Source organism: Larus michahellis, chromosome 6 (genome assembly GCF_964199755.1).
Source record: "Larus michahellis chromosome 6, bLarMic1.1, whole genome shotgun sequence".
Taxonomy (NCBI): domain Eukaryota; kingdom Metazoa; phylum Chordata; class Aves; order Charadriiformes; family Laridae; genus Larus; species Larus michahellis.
The window spans coordinates 30756085-30783378 of record NC_133901.1 but is presented as its reverse complement, the minus strand read 5'-3'; the positions used below and the strand labels follow the sequence as shown (position 1 = coordinate 30783378).

Below are 27294 nucleotides of genomic sequence, written 5' to 3'. Positions count from 1 at the left end.
AGGTGCCCTGTTTTACTGCAGCAGAGCTGCCTCCCCACCCCTCTAGGTCCTATTTGACCACAAAGTCTTTCCTAGGGATACTTCCAGTGGGGACAAGCCAGTGTGGCCTTTCTTGTCTGCCAGGACAACTGCACGTGTAGCCGCTTGCTAACCTGATTATGTTGAGATGAGCAGGGCTTGCACCAACTCTTTTACTAAATCAGGCTGTTCAGCCTGGACTGCCTGAGCAAAATGAGGTTGTGCCAGAGATGCAATGTGTACAAGAGCTCTGCCAGGGCTGGCTTTCACCAGGGGGATGCCAGGAGCAGTCGGGATGTTGGTCTCTGCTCAGCCCAGTGGGAGACAGAAAGGAATATCTACCAGCAGTCCAGAAGAAGGCAAGAGCTCTGCTGAAGGAGGCAGGCGCAAGCAGCAATCCGATCAGTGGCAGATGCTCAGTAACAGTTAATCACTGCTGTGTTCAAGTGTCAAAGTTAACGGAGGAGCAGCAGGGCAGAGAGCAAGGAGAGAGGGAGGGGAAGCGGGAGATACCGAGCTGCTCAGCTCACGAGACCGGCATCAAGAGTAGCATGGCCCCACAGAAGCCAGACAAGACCATCCCCAGGCTAAAACCCTGGCTGGGCTCTGCAGCGCCTGCTGGTACCAGCCAAACGAAGTGGGGCAGGTAATCGCGCCCAAGGCAGCAGAGCTGAAACACCTCTTCATTGCAGTAACCGAGACTTGAGTGGCAACAATAAAAGTTCACTTTCCTCTATTCCCTCCTGTTTGATGATCGCAAAGTGCTTTATAAATGGTAATGAAAAAGTCCCAGAGGACTCCTGCTCTTTTCTGCTTTTCAGACAGCGGTGGAGCAGAGACAAACGATGTGACTCGTCAGAGACTAAGCAAGGGACAGCCTCTGAGTTGGGAGCTGACCCTGGACCTCCTGCCCTGTGCGTGGTGACCTGGTGAGGGGTCCAGTGGGGTCACCAGAGAACAGGATGTTTCCAGAGAGATCAACAGAGGCAGAAAAACTTGCAGGACATCTTGGTCAATAATGCTGCTCATTTAAGGGTGCTTCTGCTCAGCAGCCCCATTTTAGATGAGGCAGGTGAAGGAGACAAAATTTAAGATGTTCAAAGCTGATCTGAGGAATTTAGAACCGTCTCCCATTAAAATTAATGGAAACATTAATGCAAAGTACACTCAGATCCTCAAGCAGGTTCTTTCCAAGCAAGATCTTTCCATTAACTTGAAAGGAAGTTGTGCCCAAATCCTCTTAGTTTGCTGGGAACGTCTCAGACGATACAGGCAAAGCCAGGTTACAAATCCATTAGGCTCCAGATTGACTAATGCGTGGCAAATTGAAAGAGGTGAAAGTGCTGAACTGTAACAGGAACCCCATTCGGGGTGACCTTGACACTGCGAGGAGCTGAGCACACAAAACATGCTTGTGATTTGAAGCTCCTTTTTTTGATGGAGAAGAAACAGGGAGGTGCGGAGGGAAGAGAGTCCATTGCCAGACTGATTTAGCTGCTCTGAATTGTGGAAAAACAGTTGAAAAAGCCGCAAGACCCAGAGCAAACCACAGCAGCAACTGGGTAAGTAGAACTGCTCACCCTTGCTTCTTGGGAGGGGGTAAGGAGAGGTGCTTCCATCCTCACCCTCTGATTCACGAGGACATAATTTCAAGCAACAAGGTGCACGGAATGCCCAGCTCAGCAGAGTACATGGAAAAGGGGCAGGAGCCCTGTTCTTCCAGGCTCAGCAGCTGGCAAAAACCAGCTTTGCAAAGAGAGTGGTGTCAACGCAAAGCTGATCCTTTACATTAACACAGAACAGCAAGCCAGGAATTTTAAGACTGGGAGGATTATTCCAGCAGCTGACCTCTTGTGCCTGGAGGGCTTCAGGTAGCTACGGCTCTGTTAAATCCACTGACTTGTAGGGTCTAAAACACCTTCCAGAAATGCATTTGTCCTTGAGAGATGGAGAATTCTCTGGTCTTCTCTTGGGACATTTTGCCAGCGGTTAATCTCTCTTGCCTTTCAAATGAGTGTTTTATTTCTAATATGAATGCTTCAGCTCTCAGCCAGTAGCTCTTTAAGAGAGAGCAGTCCCAGCTGGCTGACAATCCACCCAGTTACTCCAGTTTACATTGCCGATCCCCTGGGGAACGAAGGTACTTAGTGCTGAACAGACCGTAGAGGCCCTGCCCACGGCAAACTGAAAGCCCTGGCTCTCTCCAGGCAGAAAGTGCAGATCAAACAGCAGGTTGGCGAGCAGGACTGGAAGGTCTATCTCCAAGCAGAGCATCCTTCATCACCGCCAGCACAACACATGCTCTGAGCACTCAGCATCCCCTTCATCATCTTTGGTCTTACTCCACTGCCTGCCGCTGCATGCAAATTTCCACCGTTAGTTTGTACCTAAAGCACATCCGAACAAAGCAAAAGGCAGCAGCACATGCACTTGCCTGCTGGTCCCAGTGCTTCCTCCTTGTAACATCACAGGCTGGACGGCAAAACCCATACCTGGCAGAAAAGTCAGTCTGCACTACGGCTAGACATTCAAGGATACAGAGACTAAGCCAAAACAAGGACTCCTTTTCCATATATTTTACAATAAAGTATGCCCAGAAATCCTGCTGGGAGAGGGATGGCTAGCGGGCCTGGTGATTTTCTAGCCATGTCTCAGCTCAGGAGAGGGCCTTCCTGGACATAAAATCAATCCAGCCACTTGGGTTCAAGATGAAATTCAGAGGTGCTTCTTGTGGAAGGAGGATGATTCACTCTTTCCCACGTCAGACCTCTCCCATCTACCTAAGGGCTAATCAGAAACTCGTCTGATTCAGGGCTACTAAGAAAACCCAGATCCATAGGTTAGCAGTTCTAGTCCAGATATAGCTCACTGCCTTGGGCATTAGTCAGATATATATAGGCGAGGGAAATTGTGCTGAAATCCTGCCGAGCTTCCAAACATACTGTTAAGCAAATGGATACGTAAACAGATCTCCAGGGATGATACACGGAGACAGCATCTCTGACTCAATTACAATTGCAGCTGATTTTCTCACCTACCTGACTGCCTCTGAATACCCAGACATCTAACATTGACACAAGGAGGTTTTACAGCTCCTCTCCAAGAGAACACTCAGAAACAGATAAGACGACAAACACCCCTGATTCCACCCAGGGAGAGTAGGGAGGTCACACACTCACCTGGGTTTAAGAGCCCCGTCCTTCCCCCCTGAGGGTGGGAGAACACACCGACTGTTCTGGTACCCCATGAGGATTTAGCGAGAGATCTACTGGCTGATGTGGGATATTGTGAGGAACACCAAAGAAAGCTTCAAATGTTTATTTGGAAGGGGTCAGGTCATCTTCAAATCCCATCTGCTTGCTCAGGGGAAAGGCAGGTTTCCTTGATCATCTTTTCCACTTGCAGCCCCCACCCAGCACTGACACTCCAAGGAGTTGGCAGTTACTATTTCTACAGCACTGATGGATTGGAAACCTGTTATTAAGCAGCAGGGTGGCAGGAGGAGGCAGGTCTGTGTCAAGAAAAGCAGCTAAGTAATACCTGGGCAGAACCTTTTGCAAGAGCCCTTCTTCCTCACCTGGAAATGGCTATTTTGCAGCATATGTCCCAGCAGCCTTTGGCTGTGTCATACAGAAAACTGAACTCATGCCTTAGGCAGGAAGGATTACGTATCTTTTGAAGTTTTAAAGGTCAACCTCCAGACTTATTCTCCTGGAAAATTTACCCTACGCTGAACCAAGCGTAGGGCTGGTTTATCTCTGTGTACGGTGACAGAATAAGTCACCAGCCTTGCCTGGCCAACTCTAGTGATTACCTTTTGGCAGGTGAAGGACATACATCACCTGCTGACTTGGGTAAAGGTTAGTGCCAATAAGTCAAACAAAAAACGAGACACGGTATCATAAGAAAAACTCCCAACCTGCTTAGTCTTGTCTTTTGTAGAGTATATCTTCCGGGCAGTGCTAACTCATGCCCTGGCTTGCATTTTGCTTCCAATACCATTCTCATCCACACAGGTACCCCTTCCACCAGAGTCTGGTAGTGTTTTAATGCCTGTGAAGGCTGACAGTCTTAAACCCAGGGGCTGGTTACAATGAAAGTGGTGGTATTCCTAATGAAAATACAGGCTTACTTACCCCAACTGCCTCTCATGCTTTTCTGTGGCATCCAAAAGCAGATAAACCCTCCACAGCTCACCAGGAGAGTCACAGGGCAGCTCAGCTACCTGCAATCCAACAAGACTTGGGCAATGCTTGCAGAAACAGAACTGCAGTGCAGCGGGACATGCCTTGTCCCAGCTAAGCCAGCACCACTAGACACTACTAGACAGCACCCACCCAAGCCTGTGACATCAAGCGATAACCTGTATATGGATTTCCCCCAGGAAATCCCAGTCTGCCAGGCAAGACAAGCAAGAGGAGATACCACCTTCAGAGACTTCTGGCCATGCAGGTCAAAGTAGTGCAGAGAACGTATTTGCTTATCACTAACCAGAAAATCAGATGCCATTAGGGGAGACAACCACCTCCTTCATACCAGCACAACCCGTGCCGCTTTGGTGGGATGCGTACCATGAAACAACCACGTAATAAGGCAAGTCAGGCACACAGTGACTGTGTGAGCTGTGCAGCAGCTCCTTGTACAAACAACCCACTCTGGAAGCCTCAGTTTCTTATAAGGAACAAAACATATCACACTAAACCTGCCAGCTCATTGCAAAGCAACTAGGTCCATGCTAAAGTCCAACACATGAGCTGCACACCTGGGAAGTACAACTAAAAACCAATCCGTTATGCTGTGTCAGCTGCTTTACATATTTTGTTCCTAGCACTCCCAGTCAACAGCTCTCCTAGCAGAAAAGAATAAACCCCAAACAATTCTGATTTGCTCTATTCAGAAAAATACCCCCCGCCCCAAACCTCGACCCAAGCTCTGTTTACACCAAACCTGCTGCAGCCCTGAATGGTAGCAATAAATGGAGTGACCTAATGTGTTTGTGACAAATAACCCATTCAAATAATTCAAGCATAATTATAGGCTGGCTCTCCTGATGCAACATTGGGTAGATCACTGCAGATATTACATTCACCTTATGAAAAGACTGCACAGAGGAGCTCAGTTGGTAACCCAAACAGCATTATATATCACTAGCCTGTCAGCGTCAGGAGTGCATGCACCCTGGCATTTGAAGTCCTGGTGTTTTAAGTGATAATCCAATGTACCAGCCATCATTGATCTCTATATAAAAGGGGGCACCACTTTTCCTTTCAACTGGAGCTATTCTTCACTTCTCATTCTGAAGAGTTGTGTGGTGCTGCCCGCAAGTGGCTACACTGCACAGCAGCTCTGTCTGTAGCGCTCCGGGTCCCTGGAGAGAAAAAATGATCAATACTCCAACACTGATTTTCTAAGAGGTCTCTAAGTGCTTCCATGCGAGATGCTGCTCCTCTGGGTTTAAAAATTACTCTGTAGAGAACATGAGAGCCCCCACTGCCAATTCATAATCCTGACACAAACCCCAGCTGCAGCAAGGAATTAAAATGAAATTCATTGGCGAACTGCAAGCTGGTCTATCGGCAAAGACGACGTCTGTGATGTGAGGAAGGGACCTCAAAAAGAGACCAGTACCCGGAGGCTAAGGGAGCAGGAAAACCACTTTAGAAGAGAACCAGCTGGGGGCAAGGAAGCGACACAATCCCCTGCAAATACGGCCCACGTAACAGGATGAATCTTGACAGGGATTTATAGCTCCTCTGTGGGTCTGGGATGGCAGGGACCCTGCGCACTGCATCATCTGAGAAAGGTGACAGTAATCAGAGAGTCTTGGAAGGGAAGACAAAGGCATTTGAAGGGTCAGACTTGCTGTGGGTAGGCGAGCAGAGCCTAGGAGGTCTCAGGAGAAGCGTCTGGACAGTGACAGTGAACACAGGAAACAGACTGAACCTTCTTTTTCTTGGATGCAAACAAAAGACAGTAAACTTCTCACAATTAATTTCATCCAGGGGGATCTCAAGTTGGCTTTGGCTCTTCCTGCACTCAGGGTGGAAGAAGTCCTTCATGACCTTTACTGATCTCATCCTTCCTGCTGCCTGGCAGCCCACAAGAGCGGGCAGCCGGCACTTCCTCAGCACAGTCAGCGTCATATTCCTAGATCGGGGACCGGTGAGTGCGTGTTGTAAGATGGGATTCACGAGCCATGGTGGATGCGAATGGCCTTGATGGTCTTTTACTGCCTGGCTGGGTTTTGCAGTTGGATCTTGTGCAGGGCCAGAGAAACTCAGCCTGCGCAGAGGCAGCGGCAGAAAGCCAGTCCCACCCTCAACACCCGGCTCGTCCCACAGTCACACCACGGGACGGCTGGCAGGGATGTCCTCTCCTGGATGTGACTGCACTGGGGCCACGGGAAGGCTGACAATGTGCTCCTGTTCTGAATGTCACCCAGCACACATCACTGGCCGTCCCCGTGTCACGGCACAGCGCTCCCATCGCAGGACAGCTGTCCTACAGCAGCCCGGTGCTCTGTCGATTATACCGACTGATTCCCACTAGGAAGATTTAAGTAACATGGCTTAAAAATGAGAGAGCAGACTGCTTGCTTCTGCGTGAGGTTAAGTCATTTCCTCTGGGGCCAGGAAGGACTGAAGGGCTGGAAAGGAATGGCAGCCAAGGGGAGGAAAGTGTCTGGGTCTGAGCAGGGAAAAAGGGGAGAACTGATGCCCCCTGGTCTCACCCCCAGGACCGCAGGGGCAGGGGCAGCCTCTCTCCTCCACACAGCTCCCGGTACAGCACTTGTGTTGCTGCTGGGACTATTAAGTGCCAACGGATACCGATATATGATAGCAGGGGCGGAGGGATGAGCAGCTGGCTGCCCAGCCCCTCTTCTGCTCTCAGCCCAAGGCTCCCCTGAGCCCCGTCACCCCACAGTGCTCGGCACCCAGGGTGCGACAGAGGAGCGGGCGCCAGGCGAGCGTTGTGCCCGTGAATGTTCCTGCGGGCAGGCAGGCAAACGGGAAGCTGCTGGGTGCAGGCAAAATTTCCTTGGCAGGGTTTTATCATTTTAAAGGGAACAAATTCCAATTGATTGCCCTTGTAAGAGCCTGCATGGTACTTGCACTTCTAGCCTAAGCAATAGAAATTTTAATAGCTCTGGTAATTACACTTTCAGCAATGCTGCGGTCCTTTGTTCTGCGAGTGGGAGGCCAATATCCGCTGTTCTCCGGTGGCCCCGTCTGGCTGCAGCTTGGAACAGCATTTGCCACTTGGAGGGGAAGGGACACTCCTCCCGTAGCCGGGGTGGCACTGAGCCTTGCACAGCCCTGCTCACGCAGATCTCTGGGGCACCAGGCACACTCCCTAGCCCAGAATGGGTTCCCATCGACCAGGATCACCCCTGCTTCCTCCTGTTAAAACTCCTGCTTGAGAGCTTCACGCACCTGCTGCACTCCTGCCACGAGTCTGTCCCTGGTGCAGGTCCCAGCCCCAACGCTCTGCTGACGCCACTGAGCTCTGGAGTGCACATTTCCAGTCTTTCCCATGCATGAGCTTGCAGCGTGTTGCCAGCATTTCTTCTCTGGACTGTAAACAGCTCCAAAACATGGTGCAGACACAAACGTTACATTACCTTAACTTCTAGATACATGTTTAGAAGGATGCAGAAGAGCTGTTATCCCCGTGGTCCCTGATGAGTACTGTCAAAGCCTGACTAGGCTTGGGAGAACACAAGGCCTGCAATTTATCCTGGGAAATTGCTAAGGAAAAATTATCACGACAGCTGCCATGCTATTGTAGGGATAACAAATTAACCCTATGGAAGGCCCCATGCTTGAGAAGCACGGTCTCTGCTTGGCTGAGAGGGAGCCACGTCCGGCGCTTCACTACACTATTCAAAAGTGATGCTCTGTTGCCAATAAAGCTGCAGCGCACGTGAGCTCCTTCCAAAATCACCCCGGGTACAACCAGAATGGAGCACACGTTTGGCTCAAGGGCACTTTACCTGCAAGAACACGTCAGACGTAGCACAGACCTTCATGCTTCAGTTCACTGGGCCAAGGACCGTCAGTGGCGCTGGGCTGCACGCACAGGGCTTAGCGGGATAAGGGCGTGCGCAGACTTAGCCAGGCTCTCCCTGGGAAATGGGATTCTGCTCCCCCCCAGCTTGGTCAAGCAAGCTATAAAATACAAAGCGCGGGGCCCCGCAGGGAGGTATAATTGCAGTTTGGATCCGTCAGACGCGCACAAAGTCTGGGTGTACTTGCAATCTCACTCATCCTGCCCGTGCTGTGTTTTTCCAACCCATGATCCCGGCTGGCATGGCTCGGGGTGGCTCGGCTCCCACACCTGCCAGAAACGCAGGTCACAGCCATACATCTCTAAATCAACAGCTGCCAACACGCCACAGCTACTTTTTCACATGCTGGACCACTCACAGCTAAAAGCAAGGTTTCCAAGCAGAACTGTGACTGGCCTTAGCGCTTAAACAAAGTAACTCCACTCCCGTCCCTGGAGTTTCCTCAAACAATGGCACAAAACACCCACTGGAGCCTGGGGAGAGGAGGGTCTGCAGCAGAAAAAACCCACGGCTGCTGATTTTTGAGATATACGCCACACAATTAGAAACACTGGGTCTATAAACATCCTTAACAAACCCCAATAGGTCTGGGGGTTTTCTTTTCCTCACTGTCCATTGTGTGCCGCCGCCTTTTAAAACCTCAAAAACAAACACTCTTCCCTTGTTGATTTTATGCTTCTGCGCTGAACCACACGTCTCCCTGTTAGCTCGGTGGTGCTGGAGGTACCAGCTCTCCTCACCCATGCCTCCGGGGCCAGGATATTTGGCATGGGAGCATGTACTGCCTGCTAATCACCCATCCACAGGTGGGAAGGATTCTCCCAGAAATTATCTCCCTTCTTGTTTATACACTGAGAATTCTCAGCTTAGAAAGGGGCAGGTGCTGCTTTGCGGATGTCCCTCTTCCTTGTCGGGACCGTTCTCGTCAGCGTTTCAGAGCAGATCTCATTACAGGCTGTTTCGTCCATTTACAGTTTCATATACCCTCCTGCAAGAAGCAGAACTATCTGGGTGGAGGCAACAGGCTATGGATTTATGACATGCTGGTATTCAGGCAAAGTAACCCAGCGCGAACACGGAAATATGCTGAACTGTGCTGCTGCCGTCAATTTGATAATGAGAATGTGATTTGAAATAAAAACATCTTGGGTGCCAATTCACTACGGCAGCTAGTAAAAATAGACAGAATACCTAGAAATTGAGGACTCTGTGCTCCAAACACATCCAAAGCTTGAATATCATACGGTACCTTATAAAAACAGAGTGCGTGGCTGCACTGGGGCTACAGTACCACAAACGAAAGGCCACTCTGTGAACCCACAGAGCTCGAGCAGGGAGAATGGGATGCTGCATCTCTGTGCAGCTGAGCAGCAGTGAGGGCTGCCCTCTGCGGGGCTTGTGCAGCCTTGGATGCTTTTACCCCCGCCCGCGTTCCCAGGGTCACCCCCACACAAAACAGTTGAGTGTTGGAGCTGCGAACACCCCTGGGCAAAGCCTGGCTGAGTTCTGCCAGAGCCCATAGCACCCAAGAACCGGCCTTTTAGCCAAATAAAAGCAGGTTTTAAATGCTGCAGAAGAAAGGGGGCTTGAGGGCCTTGTGCATTTTAAAGGATCCAGCCTTTACAGGAGCTGTTCTCAGTTTTGGGTCAAGCCCGAAGCCTGCTTTAATCTACTTTTAAGTGGTACAAGCAGTTGTGATCCCTCTGCCAGAAGGCAGGGCAGTTCCCTTGCAATGCACCTTCCCCTGTCTGCTGCGTGCGATCTTCCGCGGGACTTACTTGTTGCTGTCCCGGTATTGATAGATATAACAGCCTTGAGGCATCCCACTCTCCTGGTCCAAGGTAAACGAGAGCTTCAGCTGCAGAGAGGAGAGGGGGTGGGGGAGAACGAAAAGAGAAAGAAAAAAAAAAGAAAAAAAAAAAAGCAACATTTTAGGCTCTCAGTCATCACAGCAACTTCAAGCGAGGCTTGTGGGAGAAAGCTTAACTCGCTGAGACTGACACGCAAACACCGTGGCCTGGAACATACCGCGGGGTTCCAAACCTCAGGGAAAAGTCACATGCGTTGCAGAAACCTCTCGCTTTTTCCACCCTTTGTTACTATAAAGTGTTTGTGGTTCTTCTGAAATGCATGGGTCATAACGGTTCACCCCTCCAAACCCACCCACACACACCACCCTTCACCAAAGCGATTGCGGTTCCCCTCAGACACTAAAGAAATGAGTCTTCTCCATCGGCAGCTGTAGTTCCCACGAGTCTTTCTCTGAAAACTTTCCCGGCTCCATCTCGTTCCTCCAGTGCATTAGAACAGAGGAGAAACCACAGAGGGAAAGGTGACAGATTTTTCCTTCTGTGCAGAGTTATTAAAGAGCTGTTAGAAGGGTTTGCAGTTTGGATCCGCGTCCGGCAGGAGGCTATGATGTGACCTGGAAGCTGCTTTCTTTGCAGCTCCAAGAAGGCATTCGGCAAGGGCTTTCAGATTTCAAACACGGCTCATTTTATTTAAGGGGGAAAAATTAATCCTCTTTCAACAAGCAACAGAACGGTTCTGTGGGGAGACTTTTTTGTGCTGAAAACGTCTCTGGTGATTTTATATGCTGAACTGCCTAGAAAACAGCACGGGGCTGAGCCCTGCAACAGCCCAGTGCATTCGAGCAGCCTCTTGTTCCCAAGGGGAAGGCTGCTGTCCCCAAAAGCAGTGTCCCACCAGCTCCTGCAGCCACCAGGTGCGGCTCTTCTGCTCTGCAAAACGGCTGCAGACCCTGACCAGGAGCCAGCAGGCTGGGTACGAGGGGCAGCATCCTTCAGAGGAGGTAGCTGCCGTCTTTACGCACTGAGAGCTTCGGCTTTTTTGGGGTCATAGAGACTACGACCACTGCTGGATCGTGCAGGACTCTTGAAACTCTCTGGGAAAACCATTGCAAGGGCTAAATGTCGAAGGAGGTTTGTTATGATGAGCCCGACCTTTTTAAACAGGGAAAGGAGGAGAGAGCAGTGTTGAGCCACTCCATTTGATCACAGACTCCTTTCCTCTGGGCTCCAAGGAAATTGCTAACTGAAATTAACGGCTTATTCAGGAATGAACACAGAATTAAAACATCTTTCTCCCACAGGCTGTTAAGAAACCCTGCGTGCTGAATCCTTAGATGGTGCACTAATTTTCCCTTCCCTAAAGGGTAGCAAAGTCATATGCTGTGCTCTCACTGACCCAAACAAAACTGCATACCATGAAATCATCAAAAAATTCACCATCTTGGATACCAAGTTAAGAACCGAGTACCAGGCTGAGGCCAAATCCAGCTGATCTCCCTTGACTTCTACACCCCTAACTCTGTAAGCCATTGTGCAACACACGCTCCTGTGACAACACGTAACACATCCGTCCGTGCTTTGATGTGCCCATGGTACAAGTATCATGATTTGTACCACTATCCAGACAGCAACCTCTTACACTCTCAACCACTCCCCTATCTGCAAGCTCTGATCTTACTACAGCTTAGCATATTGCTCATATCCATTTTGGAGACTGGTGTCTAAGGCAGGACTAGCAGGGTCAGTTGGGGATGATTCTTCTGGATGAGATCCACAAAGCCAGGCTACAGCTACAGCCTTTCCAGATGCTACGATGGTACATGGCAGCTACCCGATAGGAGCAGGAGGTCACCAAGGAACAAGCAACCTCCCCAAGGGAGGCAAGTGATCACCTTGTTGTGGCATGGGCAAAGGTCACTTGTCTACAACCAGAGTCCCCCCCCAGGGGAGCTGCCCTGGTTTGGGAGCTAAAGGAGGGACTGGGAACTGCCCAAAGCCATTTTTTCTGGTCCAGGTTTTCCAGAGCTTTCCTGCTAGAGTATCAAAAAGCACCTCAGAGGCAAAGGGACAGCAGTTACCCTGGGCACAGCTCCACCTGGTTCTGCACTTTGAAGAACAGGCACTGCATTGCAGAGTTGTTAGGGAAGAAACAGCAAAGAAAGTGCAAAATTGAGCAAAAGTGTGGCTTTGGCCACTTTCAGCAAAATTTCTGATCAGGATAAACTCAGGAGTGCCTAAGCCTCTCATTTGCAGCTCTCAGATAAGCGGGCTTTGGGCTTGCTGTAACTGAGCATCTCTGGTTACAGCTCACCTGGGCTCTGGGCCCCCTGCACCATCTGGGGCTGGAGCCAGCTCTGTGCAGGGAGACAAGTCCAGGGGAAGGGAAGGAAGGAAAAGGGCTGGGAAGGAAAACAGCATTGTTTGGACAGGCTGCTGGGGAAAGCTGTGGGGCAATCAGGTATGGGAGGGTGACCTTTCCACTATCTGGGGGGACGGGGTCCCATGGAACCTGCCTACCCAAAAAGGAAAGATCACAGTTCCCAAAGATAATGAGTTTTCAACTTTCTGTTATTTTAACCCTTTTTTGTCAGCTCCTGTTATTCCAGACAAATGAAACACACCCTGCTTGGCAGGCTCAGCTGTCTCTGCTACCTACCAGTGCCAGCAAGGCCTGTGTCACCGGGTCTATACGCAACTCGACCATCTGGGGCAACGCTGTCAGGCAAGAGGATGCTGCTGTCACCCACAGTGACAAGACGACCCCACCCAGAGAAATGTCAGGGTCAGACTGTCACACAGAAAGACGGGTAACTAAAGGTCTGTCCCAGCAACCATAGCTCAAGGCAGCCATGCAGTTGCTGATCCACAAAACTGATTTTTTGCAAATCTGCCCTGCTGATGCACTGTCATGGCCAGCTAGGAGGGGGAAGAGGGGACCTGTGATCGTCACCCAGGCCAGGCATCCTTACAGACCCTGAATGAGCCAAGTTCTGGCTGCCTTTGCCCATTTGGTGTCATTTGGTCTCTGCAGGGAGTGCGGAGCCCCCAGGCAAAACTCGTGACAGGTCGGAAAGAGAGGATAAGGCAGGATGCTCCACTGAGCATCCTCGGACCCATGCTCACTTCTGCAGGGCCGTGTTCAGCTGCAAAGGCACTCAAACACTCCCTGGCACCTTAGTACTTTGTAGGGTCCGCTCCGCAGTCTTTTCCTCCCATGCTAAAGCTAATCTATGAGGCACTTGCTGCCACAGACCTCCAAGAACAAAACTAAAGTGTCCTTTCCCAGCTGTCTGTACACCCTACACTGCTGCTTCTTTCTGGTCCTGTCTTCTCCAGCAGCCACCCTTTCCCTTTTGCCTTCCTTCACCAAGCACATCACAAAACCTCTGCTTACTTCTGAATTAAAGAAGGTTGCAGGGAAGGCTAGGGGCAGGAGAGATGTCCTGGAGGAGCTGATCATCCAACTTTATCGTTCCTCCTATCTGACTTCTGCAACAGCAATGTCACGAGACATCCAGAGCCTCCCAGACACACAAAGCCCTACAAAACAAGCAGATTTTTGCAATCCCCCCTCTGGCACAGCTCTAACTCTTAACCAATTTGACAACATCACTCCAACACCGTGTGCAGCTTTGAAGCTCCTTTTTTTGTGTGTCAGAAGGCTCCTTGTCAGAAGGCAAAGGCTTGCTGTAAAACCAGCGAACAAACTAATACCCAGACAAAGGAAAGGGCACTGCTCTGCAAAATACCAGATTTTATGCCTGCAGCAGCAAGGGGCGACTGAGATTTCATGCAGAAATGCAAGTGCACGGTGACCCCGTCACAAGGAAGGCTCATCAGATCAAGGGAGCTTCAGCATTAAACATACGAGACCGTTTCATTTTACAAGGCACTGCTGGGCTTCGCTGGGAGAGGAGGGGGAGAGGAAATTTCCCAGCGCCATACTGCGGTGCGATTCGGCTTGCACTGCCCCCTTTGGTAGCGTAGCCCCGGAGCTCTCATGCTAATAAAGATCCCTTTCCACTTCAATAGCTTTACACATAAAGAAACGCTCGGCATGGTGCGTGCGTGAACTCAATGGGAAAGGGAGCTGGCACGTAGCCACGCTGAGAACAGAGTGCTGCCTACCAGGCGAGCCCCATCAATAATTGAGATGTCAGAGGCACAGGGAGGTGTGCGAATAAGAGCTGTCAAAAGGAGTAATTGGGATCTGTGCGGATACAGTGATGGATAGGCTCGCTCGCCACCAGACACAATTGCAATACACCCAAACAGAAGAGGAACAGGGCACTGAAATTCAAAGGGGCTGGGGCAGGATCTTGGATGGGCAGGATGCCGTTGCCGCTGTGGTACCCAAAGTAACAAGCAGGCGCGGACACGTTATCCGGTGATTGGTTGATGGAGCAAGAGAATGTACCCACAGCACATGGTGGATCCTTGGTAATGTTTGGTGGCACGTACTGCAGGCTCGAGGTGAGGCTGATGCCACCTCCTTGAGGAAAGTCATCTCAAGGAAAGTCCTCTCCTGTCCACAGTGGTCACTGGGCATGGAGGGCTGCGTGCGCATAACACTTGTTCATGTAATGGCTCCGCTCTCCAGATTGCTAACATCCTTCTGCTCCCTATTCCTACATCCTTAAGTCCAGCAGCTGGCTGATAGCGGGATGCCTCCTTGTTTCTCCATCCATCAGACACTGACTTGCTTCATCTCCACCCAAGGGTTCCCACAGACATTCCCCTGACAGTGGCGAGCAGACACCAAACCAGCACACAGACAGGGACAGACACGAGACACCAGAGAAAGGAGAAGGGCTCAGGGCAGCTGCCCTTCAGCGCACCAACAGTTCTGTGCTGCCTGATCCCTGCGGGGACCCAGCGCCCTGCTCAGGCCTTGGTGGGGGGTGTTGGGGAAGCTGTCTACATCTTGGGGCTTCTTCCACCAAGGCCAGAAAGACACTTTTCAGAAAGGGGGAACAGTGCTTAACGCTGTCATGGACCTCCAGGGTTGCCCAGGCTTTGAAGCAGCCAGCAGCCGCTCTCATTTTAAAGAAAGTTTTAGACCTGTAGCAATTAGGGGCCCAGTCATGCGATAAAGCCTGGTAGCTCCAACAAGGAGAGAGCATGAGGTGCAGCCTTCTGGCTGCTGAAACGCTGCCAGTACCTATATTGACTTGACTGGGCAAATTCTGCATGCCCCTTGAGTAAATGGTTTGGCTTGGATCCCCTGGTTCCCAGCCTTGGCTCTGAGCAGCAAACCTCCGTCATTAGACGAAAAGTTTTCTCTACACATGCACTGTATCAGAGAGGTTTTATCAGTTCAGCCGAATAACCAGGTCAAAGATTTCAGATGTGTCCCAATTCTGGGGCAATGTAAGGGCAGCCTTGGTTATAACCGTTCAAGGTAATTCCACCGATGTGGTGGGGTACTCAAGCAGAAAGAGTTCACCCAGGGCAAGGAGGAGAGGCAGAACACAGCCTCCAAGACAAAAACCAGGGGACTGGATCTAAAGATTATACTGAAAACGCTCTCCTGAAAGGCAGGGGTTCTTTTCTACCCTTGGCACTTGTTTAAATTTAACCCCATTCGCATGGAAGTCCAAAAAGACCGGTATCAGCTCCCTCTTGGAATAAAGGCTCCCCTCTCCAGCAAGCTCTAGAAAGCTTTTTAAGAATAAACTTAGTCATCAAGCAGGTTTTTATGCCCCGCTCAAACTTCGGTTTTGACCCGAAAAAAAAAATAGCCCTGAAGTCCTGACACTCACTTTTAAAACCACAAAAAACGAGCCGTGCTCCAGTAACGTAATCACAGAGTTTTCTGGCACCTTGTCCCTTAAAAATACATCCATCTGCCTCCACGCAGGCCATCAAACTCAATCTTGTTCACAATGGATTTCCCAATTCCTGCGTGCTGGAAGGACTGCAGCGGTGCTGGCTGTGCCGGCTGGACGAGCCCTTACAGAAGCGCAGCCTGCAAACCTCACAGCTGTGTTTTCACTTAAAAGAAGCTGCTCTTGAGACCGAAGCACTTCTCCTTCCACGAGCTTTTCTATTTGTGCTGCAGTTCGAAATTGCTGGAGAAAGAACCTGGGTAGAGGCTAAAGAACATGTGGTAAGGACAGGATGGGGATAATAAAGGAGAAATCAAAAGTCCTAGAGTGGAAAAAGAGGAAAGACAGGGAAACTTGCTACCAGCTCAACTAGTTACCTGTTGCATTGGGTTGGGGTGGTCCTTCCATTTTGGCTTTGCAGATAGTGAATGTTTGGCCAGTTTCAGTACCTGGTTATGAGACTGCTGTTGCTACTGGTTGGAAGTCCAGAACCAGTCCTAAACTGGTCCCATCTCACCCATTGCCTCCTCAGTGAGACCCCTTCTCCCTGTCCCTAAATGCACATTTTCCAGGTGAAGGTGTAAATCCTCCAGGAGGCTCCTGAAGCCGTCCCTGCTGCCCTGTGTCCTCAGCACGGCCCATCCCCAGGAGACAGAGACAAGCAGAGAGGTAAAATCAGCTGTCCCATAAGCCTGATCTTTGGGGAAAAGGTGTTCTGAAGGGGACGTCACCAGCAGCTGCTCTTCCTGCCCCACTATCACCACTCCTGAGACATCTCGACCTGAAACTGGAATGCAGAGCAGGCATGGGAAGGAATCAGCAAGGAACACGCTGGGTGTTCAGCATGCTCCACAGCCAGCCAACCCACATGTCCTGGGGTGTGAGATGATAGTGCTGTGTTTGACAGAAACTCCTGGCCAGCCTTGCCCCCTTTAACAGGACAGAAGAACAACTGGGTGCAAATGGGCAGCAGAGTCAAGGGTGACTAATTTCTGGGGGTAGGACCTCCTCTCCATTCCTGCTTCACTTTTCCATCTTGGGGTCTCCCATGCAAAGGATCCTCTCTTGCTTGCTGTGATACAACTCATCGTCTTGGGTTTTACTCATTCTGCACCACACAAACTGCACGTCTCTCCAACGTCTCCTCCCTCTCACGACATTCACCAGCAAACTACCTCTGGTAGCAGGCTACAAGATCCATGCAGGTGGTTAAAGGACACCGTCAACCTGAAGCTCAATCCAGCCTAGGAAATGAAGCTGAAACTCATTTGGGGTATTACTCTCACCTGAACCCCTCTGCCCATTTCTATTTTACAATCCCATCTTTTACTCAAATGTTATTCCTCTCCTCTGCTGCTGCCTGTAACCCACAACTGCAGAAAATACACGCAAAGCCAGTGAATCCCTGACGCTGGAAGATGGAAGACAGCAGATAGCTTTCCCCCCTTCTTTAACTAACCTCCTAGGCCAGAGGTTCCCAGCCTGGGACCCAAAGCCACAATAAGATGCAGCGAGGACCCTGGGGTCTTCCCACCATGGGAGCTAAGTCACCAACGCGTGTTTCCTAGCACATGCGAGGGCTGCTCTGTTGCTGTCTGGTGGCCCCAAAACCTCTGCTACAGGTGGTCGGGCAGCACAGCAAAACCAAAAAGAAGCATGGCTGGATCCTTTGCAAAGACAGGCAGATGCTGTCATCAAAATGGCAAGCTGGCATCATACCCTTGGCTTGTATTTCACAGCTGCAAGTCAAAGCTGAAGAGCCTTTCTGGAAAGACGGAGCAGGAGACAACTTTCACCACTTGGCAAAAATATAAACTGCAAATGAGTTTATTTTTAAACATTCACACTTGCCTGCATCGGAGGTTTCAAACACAGTACGCAATCCGCAAAGAAACAGATCCAGATTTATTTAGAAAGACTAGCTGAATACTTCCGCTCACTTTATAATTTATAAACTTGATGAGCTCATTCTCTAGATGCATGATTAGGAAACCACAGGACTAAAACACAGATTATACAATTGCAAAGGGTTTACGTTGGTGGATTAAAAATACCTTCTTCAGAAGCTAACAAATTGTGACACCACACCGCATGCTCTAGACCACTAGGGAACTGTCAATGAAGTTAGAGGTATTTTCTACACATACATCAATTTTAAAAATAAAAGCAAAACATCCCTAGGAAATGCCACATAAAAAACTGTGACACTAACAAGATAGATGCCAAATTTCACTACTCGGCCGTTTTATGTTACTCTGAGCCTGTCTCTCAGCCTCTCTTTAAAGCACTCCCGGCCCTTGCGCTTCTCCCAGCCCCACCAGTGCTCTGACAAAAGACAATTTCACTGATTTAATCTTGTGCAATAATAGAGCACTCACAAGCTGGGCTTCACCAGCCTCAATAGAGATGGGAAGTTTTGGGCTACAGAAAATTCTTGCATTTTGAAGACTGATGATGACTTACAGGCTTTACAAGGACACGGAGGAACAGTTGGGTCCCGCCCAGTCCCAATGGTCTGGGAGATAGGGAAATTCACTACCTTCACCTGGTAGATATGCAAATTCACTTGGGAAAGCAGGAATTTGGGCGAGGAGGATGATCAAGACTCTAGTAAGAGGCTAGATTGCAATCAGGAATTTGAAACAACTCCAGAGACTGATGGAGAGGCAGGACTGACCCTTCTCAAAGCCATTAAGAGTTGCCGGCAAGTCAAATCTCCCTGTCCGTGAAGAAGCTGATGGCTGGAGGGCAGCGCTTGGACACCAGGTACTTTATCAGAGAGTGAAAATTCCCCAGGAGAGACCAGAGGCCAACAGCCAGAGGCCAGGGGAGCCGCACAGGGACCTGTAACCGGTGTGAATGGGAACAGGCAAGACCAGGGTCTGCAGCACAAGGAGAGAGATGGGAAATCCAGCTGCTGATACCGTGCTGCCCAAGCCCATGGGCACCAGCAGCCGGTGCAGAACTCAGAAAAGGGGAGCACGACAAGCAGCAGCCACCACCGACAGCCAGGACCGAGAGACACCCTGGGCCTCATAATCCCTGGCTTGTCGGAAAGCTCACCATAGAACAGGGGCTGGCAGAGCAGCAAATACATCCACCGCTCTGAAAATCCTAGAGCAAATAGACCAACGCAGTAAGTTAAAGTAACCATGAAAAAAAGGAAATATTTCTCACTATTAACAAGGAGAGAAACTTCAAGCGTACGGCTGACGTAAAATTTCTCCTAAGCTGACAAGTGTCAGCAGCAGAACAGACAGGCGTTTCTGTGCAGCCATGGTGCCTGCAGCCTGCCGGTCGGTTGTACCTGGGACCTGAGAGGGTCTGCAGGACCAACACTGGCTTTTTCACCGGGTGGGTGGTATGGAAGTCCACCTATATACCATCTGATCTGATGAAGGAACGCAAAGCCTGATCAGAAAGAGATCCCTAAGGCATTTCTGTCCCAAAATGGTATGTGAGAGCCTGAAAGACTTAAAAAAAGCAATCAGTGTGTTCCACTCTTGTTTTTGATGAAAAGTCACACAACCAAGTGGAAAACCCTCTAAACTCGCTGCTTGGTATGTCATTATTAGAGGGTACTGCAGGTAACATGTCATTATCTCCAACTGCTGTTATTTCACACACCTGAGAGTCATGTCTGAAAACAGATCTCAACTTACTGACCCTAGGTTTAAGCAGCATGAAGTTTAGCTTCATGCTTGGCCCTGCTATTTTGCAAAAGCCCGTGGTCAGCAGAGAACAGCGTTGCAGAAGTCAGCGGCTCCCAAAGAGACGGCAGACCCAGCCACTGATGGATGCAGCATCACCAGGGAAACACAGCGCACAGCTCACAGGCAGTTTCTTTAATGGAAAACAGAACAAGAACGCCAGCAACGGTAAACGTTCGTTTGATGACAAGCAAGGGGACAAACAGCCCTTCACAAAGCACTGGATGGTTTCCGAGAGCTGCCCCAGCTTCAGGCCAGAAACAGGTCCCAAAGCAATGGTTGCCTGAAGGAAGACAGGACACCGCGCTGTCTTCACATGGCTCAAGCCACAAGGAAAGGCAAGGTAAGAGCTGTGGATGCAGATGTGTCTGTGCATGTGGCAGGGGAAAAAACGGTTTGGTGTCTCTTATTGCACCCAACTACAGTATAACTTTTTTTCCCCCCCCAAGAGCCTTGGAGGATGCTGATACACATTTTACAAATCAGCCTATTTTGTGTCTTCCCTATGACTATTTTGTGTCTTCCCGTAATGTGCCCAGTCTTTGTCATTGCTGTTGGGAGGATACATGGAGCCGAGGGCATATCAAACACAGCAAATCCTATTTTCTTAAGTTTGTTAATGCTAACTGCTTCCTCTGCTAAGGCACTAATGGAACTGTGAGAACCCAGGAGCACAGATTAATTCAGTGCCCAGGTACTGCCTCATGCCTGGAGGGATTTCCGTAGAGTTGCACTGGAAGACAGACGAAAGCTTGTAATACCCTCTATACAAGAGATAAACCCATTAAAATATGAACAGCCCCTGCGCCGACATGATAAGAGCTATGCCAGGTAAAAAGAGAAATCACAACAGGATTTCTAGGTTTAGTTATATCTGCAAGCCATTAAACTGGAGCTGGGACTATGAAGATGCAGAATACCCTGATCTCAGTTTGACAGCCACGCCATTCTCCCCCGTCCTTCGGGGTGCTGCTGCGAAATACCTGGCAGTCACCAAGTCCAGCCCTAGCACTGCTGACTCGAGCTTTGCTCGTTCTCTGGGGACAATCTGGACTCTCTCGCAGCTTGTTAGAACCTGCCAGGACTGCAGGCAGCTGTGCTGTGTCCCTGGCCAAACCTTCTCCTCCCCACACCGTTAGCAGCACGGGATGGGAAGGCATCTCCTGCCACACGCTCTTAGCCCACTGCCTTCCATAGAGCATCTTCTCCACGCGCTGTACGACATAAAATGCCACCCAGCACCCCACCACAGCAGTGCCAGCTCCCTCCCCCCTGGGCAGAGGTGGGCTGCGTGCCATGACCTCCTCTCCCTTACCTACATGAATCTTGTGGCATGCTTAAGTGCAGTTGCTTGGTGCACGAGATCCAAAGCTTTCCAAGGACATCCCTGCCCATTCCTGTGGATGGCAAGAGCTGCTGCCATTAGCACAACCCCTGGGCTCCCCTGGGGCTGGGCTGCCTATAGCTCCATAGAATTCTTCTGGCAGCAACCTGCTCCCGCTCACACCTTCCTAGGGACCTCGTGGCTCCTCTGTCACAGGGAAAGAAGGAAGCAGGAGTGGACAGGGGCCAGGCGACTTGTCCCAGCAAGCCCAGAGCCCAGTGGCAGTGACCAGCCACCTTCCTCCAGCTCTGACACGCCTGCGCTTCAGCAGGGAAGCGATTTCTGCATGTAGACATTTCGGAAAGGGCTCTGGCAAGGTTCACTCTGAAAAGGTGCAGTGTAAAATGTAAAGTATTTTTGTAGTGCCAAGTCAATGTCAGAGCCCGCAATGCTGCTGTTGATCCCCAGGCTGGAGCGTGGAGGGTAGGATCTTCTTCCAGGCTGTTTGTAACCCTCTATTTTGCACTGTTATTTAATGTATGTAAGGGGCTCGACATGGTTTATGTTCAGTAGTTGTGGTTTCCAAGCAGTATTGCGTTTCTTCAAAATGAAGATGCATAATATTTTAAAACTATTTTTAAAACCAGCCACAAATCTGCAATCTTTTACATCATTCCTCCTTCCTCCTATCAGACCCGAACCATAACATACAGTCACAGAAGACCAGAAAGCTCACGTGCGAGAAGTCGGCTGCAAGAAACTCATGTGTGCATGCACACCCACACACCCCCCCCCACACACAGGGAAACTCAAAGCTGTAATTCAGTTAAATTGGTACAAGCTATGTTTAAGGTTTCAAAGACATCCGGGATGTAGTCCACTGTTTAGAGTTGTGGGTACCAGCATGCCGTATGCGGAGAAGGAGAATCTAAGAACTGAACCAAAGCATGAGGTATTTATTTAACAATCTGCCACAGCAAGTGTAAGGGAATTAAAAGGTTTCCTGCCCCTGGAGTCCAGCACACTAGCAACCTGATCGTGTATCATCCTAAAATCTCATCACTGCCTTCCCTTGCCGGGACTGACTCCATCCACTCCTAAAGCAAGTCACAACACAACTGAACCTCTAGTTTCCATTTTTAACACACCCCTCCACACAGCAGAGTCAGCCGGTGCAGGGAAGGCTTAGAAAAATCTTTAGAAATCTTCCTTAAAAGACAGCCTGTAAAGTACCACTCCCTAGAAATGCCTGGCTTCGGCAGGGCATGGCAGCTCCTGCAGAGCACTCTGGTTTTTGCAGTATTTTTGCATCAGTCAGACATTCCAGTTTACCAGCCTAATGGAGTTGGGGCTTTGTTGGGTTAATTTTGTCTGGTCGGTCCTGGAATTGGAGTTGCCCATAGCAAAGCGGTAAGTTTTAAAGGCAGAAACCAACACCATATTTTACAGAGACAGTCAAGTTCTTAAAATTAGTTATTTATTCCAACAATATTAAAAGGAGACACACCGCTTTCTCAGTCATTTTTCCATTCGTAGTATTTTGTTTTGTTTTTTTAAACCCATGAGCCTAATCCCTAATTTCTCTACGGAAAAGCTGGCAGAAAAAGATCACAGGGACGAAGCATCAGCCTCCTAGAGCATCCGCTGCGCTCACTCACCCCTTGGAGAGGTTGCTGGGCTTGTTGTTGAGATTATTTTTTTTTTAATACACTCTGAAAGTAAATAAATAAATAAAAATATCTCCAGGCATCGGTATGAGCTTGTGAAGGAGACCCAGACAACGCATGGGAGGCTAGAAAGGAGCCAGTAAATTCTAAGGGTGTAGAACAGGAGAGGGGATTAAGCCTGGTGATTAAATTAGACGACGCATGAATACATTCCAATGCGCTACATCACTCAAGCACTGGACAAAACATATGGCAACAATGGAAAGCGCTGCCCACGAGGTCACCTTTAATATGATTAGCCATGGAGGCCTGAAAGGAGATCTCCCAAGTACCGGCGTGCTAACCCTCCTTTGTGCAGGGCGGAGGAGCAGCCCTTGCAAGCCTTTGAGGCTCCGTGAGCCCCGCGCCAGTGGCGGCTGCGCATTAAGGGATGCGCCCAAGTCCATTGAAAGCAGGACAAAAACAAAAAATGAGCCTACAGGCCGGGCGAGCGCGCTGAGAGCAGCTTTTGTTCCCCCCTTGCAGGGCACCGGCAGGAGCCTTCCCCAGGGTGTCCTGCCTGACAGCTGGGTCACCCCACGGGCTCTCCTGTTCCGCTTGGACTTTTCAACTCCACTGGCCCGCATTCACCGGCACGGCTCGCCTCTTTGAAGGGGGAGAAAGCGCCTCATCCATCACTGACACGAAGGGAGTTAATTCACTTCTTTACAACTGGAAAGGCTTTTGCTGCGAGCAGGAGGGAGCGCAGGAAGAGTAATGAAATCCAAAAGGGAGCCAAATGATGCTTTCCTCTGCTAGACGCCAGCGCTGGCAGCGCTTGCTGCTGGCACAGCCCGTGGTGGGTGAAAGGAGACTCTTTTGTGGTATGCCATTAGCTACTTCCAAGGCCTCAGTTCATGTTTACCACAGCCACTGTGTTACTTCACTTGGTATTTTTTTCCAGTCCTGTTGATCATACTGCAGAACTGACCGAGTCTGTTTGGAAGCCTTGCTCACAGAAAGCAGAAACAAATTGCTTTTTGAAAGGACTATTTTTTTTTTAATTCCCTAAACCAAACCTCACGCGGCTTTCCATAAACCCAACCTAATGCTGAAATCCCCACTTAAAGCTGGAGAGCAAACGTCCCTGCTAGGCTTTGCCCACTCCGGTTATTGCCCAGCCATGCCACTTGCCCCCGGCAGGGTGACAATGTCACCGGCCATGGGAGAGCCAAGCTCTGCTGCCCAGACCGCACTAGAGGGCATCTCGCGTCCCAGAATTTCTCCACACCACGCAACGCTGCAGCCCTGTCAAGTAAAACCCCGTTACAACAGCAGCCAGCAGGTTTTCTGGTCAGCTGTAACGAGAAGAAACGCTCGATGACATTAAAGATAATCTCATGTGAGTCACTCTGCATGACAACCTTGCTGTAATCAGGTGAGCCCTCCAGACTGCTGAACTCTACCCCGGAGGACCTTGGCACCCTCGTCCGAACTCCTTGCAAGGTTTCTGCAGGCCTTTAGCATTTCAGATTCCAGGCAATGACTAATCAGGGACACATGAGGGACAGGCCCAAGGGCAAACTTCTTCCACAGACTTTGTATTTGCATGGCTGGGTGGGTCAAAGTCATGGAGAAAACGCCAGGAGGAATTTATTCTGGCTACACAGGTCCCAGCAGCTACAAAGGCTCAGTGACAAAGCAACAACTAACATGGCGCAGGACCGCTGCCAGCTGAGCTCTTGCTATTGCCAGGAAAAGGAAAGGGTCGTCTCCTAAAGCCCTTTCCAGCTCTACGTTTCCAGGATGCCCTAAGTGCAGCTCAAGCCTTGACACAGCACATCCCAGGCGCTGCACTGTCATGGTCAAGCTGTGAAATGCCTGCCCTGTCAGAACAAAGAGTCACCTTGGACCTTCTAGTAGATCTCATGGACTCTCATGGGATCTGCCAAGACTGAAGATCAAGCCAGTTTCTAACGAAACAAGGTAGACCGGGCAGCTGCACGCTTGCTCTAAAAATACTTAGGGCAGCAGCTCCATGAAGGAGGGTAAGATTTTTTTTATTTTAAACAAACAAAAAAAACCCCTCCCCAAACATAACTTTTTCAAAATGAAAATTAACAAGGGTTGGGAGAAATGCCTGTGGTATCATCCATTTATTTGCTCTTTATGCTCTTTTCAGCAAGTCTTCCTCCTTTGAATTGTATTTTGTACCCATCACTATGCTACAAAGGCTACTCATAGCACAATCCCTGATCCTCAGTGCCGGGTCTGAAGCAAACTACAGACCTACCAAACAACAAGAACAAGGATGAACTAGGCCTGCAACAAACACACCAACCCAGAGAAGTCGGTTGTTAGAAGCTGCCTGCCTTTCAACAGTTTTCCTGAAGGGATGAAGCCCAGATGATGTTACTTTGCCCAACTGGTTGGGGGTTAGGACAAGTCCTCTCTTTCCGGCCGTGCTGAGTTGCAGATGGTAGCTATGAACTCAAAGGAAGAAGGTCGTTACATTCATCCTAAGGAGTAGCCATTTTCTCCCTACAAAGTGGACACAGGTTTGACACACCTCCATCTGCTAGATTTCTTCATGCCAAGAAGCATGTCCATCACTTTTTGGTCCTGGCACTTGGAGGCTTCTGTGCTGGGCCCGACCTACGGAAACTCCATTTAGATGCCATATTTCTATCTCTCAGTATTCACTGTCTGCTCTAGACTTCATTTTAAAACTCCTGGGACACTGAGCAATAGCATTCCACCAGCATGGAGAATGTCAGAGCTCAGGTGAGAAGAGGACTGAACAAGCCCAAGAGCAAGACCACCCTGTGAGTGAGATGTTCAGCCCACGGTGTTTTATACTGTTTTGCACTATTTTAAGAAAAAAAACCCTCTGTCTGCTGTCTCAGCTGGTTGCAAGAGCACCATGTTCATGGTCTTCAAGCTGATTTCAAGGAACTTGTACAAATGCTTCTTGCGAATTTTAAGGGAGACAACCACGCTGCACAAGGATTTCAAGGTTGGTCCCCTGCTGAAAGGAACTTTGGCAGCAGCACCCCTTGGCACCACGTTATGGATCCATCGATACACCCACCTCTTACTCCTACCTAAACACGAGAAACCACTAACTCCCCAGCTCATTTAACCACCTATATGTTGCCTGCTGGCTTATTTAAAAAAAACCAAAAAACTGAAGAGCATGGCATGCAAGCACAGCATTAAAGGCTATCAACCATCACTTTCAGTAATGTTTGAAAATAATAAAAAACAGAGAGCTGAAGTGAAAATTCAAAACCTCAAAGTAATTTCAACCATACATACATGAGAAGGGAAAAGTTTATACATGATGCAACAGAAAAAATGACTCACTTTCCAAAATGCCAAAGCCTGTTTTAGTTCATTCTGCCTTCTATACCTGCTAAACACATCACTGACAGAGAAATCATTTAATAAATTGCGTTTTTTAAAAAAATCCCATTTTAGCTATTTAAGCATTTTATTTCCTAGTATTGTAGGTCAGGTTCTGCTCTAACATGCTAATCAGAAGCAAAGTGCTAGCTCAATCCATGAGGTTTCTTCTCAGAAAAGAAAGGAGAGTCTTGAGATTAAAACAGAGACCTTGAAATTGAGGTGAAACTGCAGTCTTAAAGCTAATGCAAAACCTCCTGTTGATTCCTGGGACTGAGAATTTCTCAGTCGCAGGGCTGATCTCAGCATTGCCATGAGACACCCAATATGCTACAGCTCTGTGGTCCCCCAAGGTAAGCAGGACCAGAGGGATCAAGCCCACGACGCGGCCAGTTTACTTCAATTGTCAAGGAAGGCATAAATTAAATTTTGTTGAATTCAGGCTAGATTTTTTTTTTTTTAAAGCAAACAATAGTGACTGGTTAGTTAGTTTGTATTTATGTGACAGAATCAGGTTTTTCAAGTTCATTTAAAGGAATTACCCACAAAAAAACCCTTCACAGTGATTGTGCACGGCTGGTTTCTTCCAGATGTCTGAAGTCTCTCAAACCACTCTAGTCCAACAAACTCTTGAGGACACGTTCTCGCTGCCTCTTGCTTAGTTTTCAAGCAGCCATCAATTTAACAGTAACCCATCACAGATGGGCAGCAAACAGTCGCCAGCTTGGTTGGTAACTAATTAGTACAAATGCAATGTATCTGCTACCAGCCTAGACCCAAACTGGAGAATGCATTTCCTTCAGAGCGAAAAGTTTAATACTACTGTCAGGTTTTAAGGCGTTGACAATGCATCAACTTGTGAATACGTATCTTTGGAGAGAGACGGGCATTTATGCCTCAAGATGGGAGCAGGAAGCAAGAGGGAATCACAGTGTCTCCCACAACCCAACACAGCACTGCACAGTGAAGGAGCACATTCAAGCAGGAGGTCCTTCTTGAACCTCAAGTATAGACAAATCTCAGAAAGCAAGTGCAATGTGGACCAACAACCATATCTGAGATGTCATGTTTCATGCTACCATTTTACGCAATTACATATTCAGGGGAAATCTACACTCTGAATTGCACTCATATGCTTGAACAACTTCCTTATTGCTAGATGAAGATGTAGGGAAGGGCAAGATAAATGATTTAGACTACTAAAGACAGATTCAAAGCCACTTGCTTTCAAAACAAAACCAAGAGGTTGCTCAACAAAATGTACTCCCAATGAATCACTGCAAACTTTAGCAGGGCATATAATTTCAGGAGACGTGGGTTTGGACTTGCAATGTTTAAAGATAAACGGGAAAGTGGACTTCAGCAGGCACTGCTTCCTCAAATGGGGCAAGATCAGCTCTGTCCTCCGCTCAGCTGCTGGGATCTTGGCTAAGACTCTTGTAGCCTCATTTCAGAGGCTACAAGGAAGCCACAGGTGCTCTCTG

At 49.2% G+C, this 27294-nt stretch overlaps 1 protein-coding gene across 3 annotated transcripts in view; it reads right to left on the bottom strand.

The window, feature by feature from the left end:
* The window catches only part of DIS3L2 (DIS3 like 3'-5' exoribonuclease 2), a 193903-nt gene that overhangs the window by 29707 nt on the left and 136902 nt on the right, over nucleotides 1-27294 (bottom strand). For all 3 annotated transcript variants that reach the window (XM_074590908.1, XM_074590909.1, XM_074590910.1), the window contains one exon: nucleotides 9865-9944. In XM_074590908.1, coding sequence (XP_074447009.1) covers nucleotides 9865-9944 — 80 coding nt within the window. The remainder of the gene's footprint in view (nucleotides 1-9864; nucleotides 9945-27294) is intronic.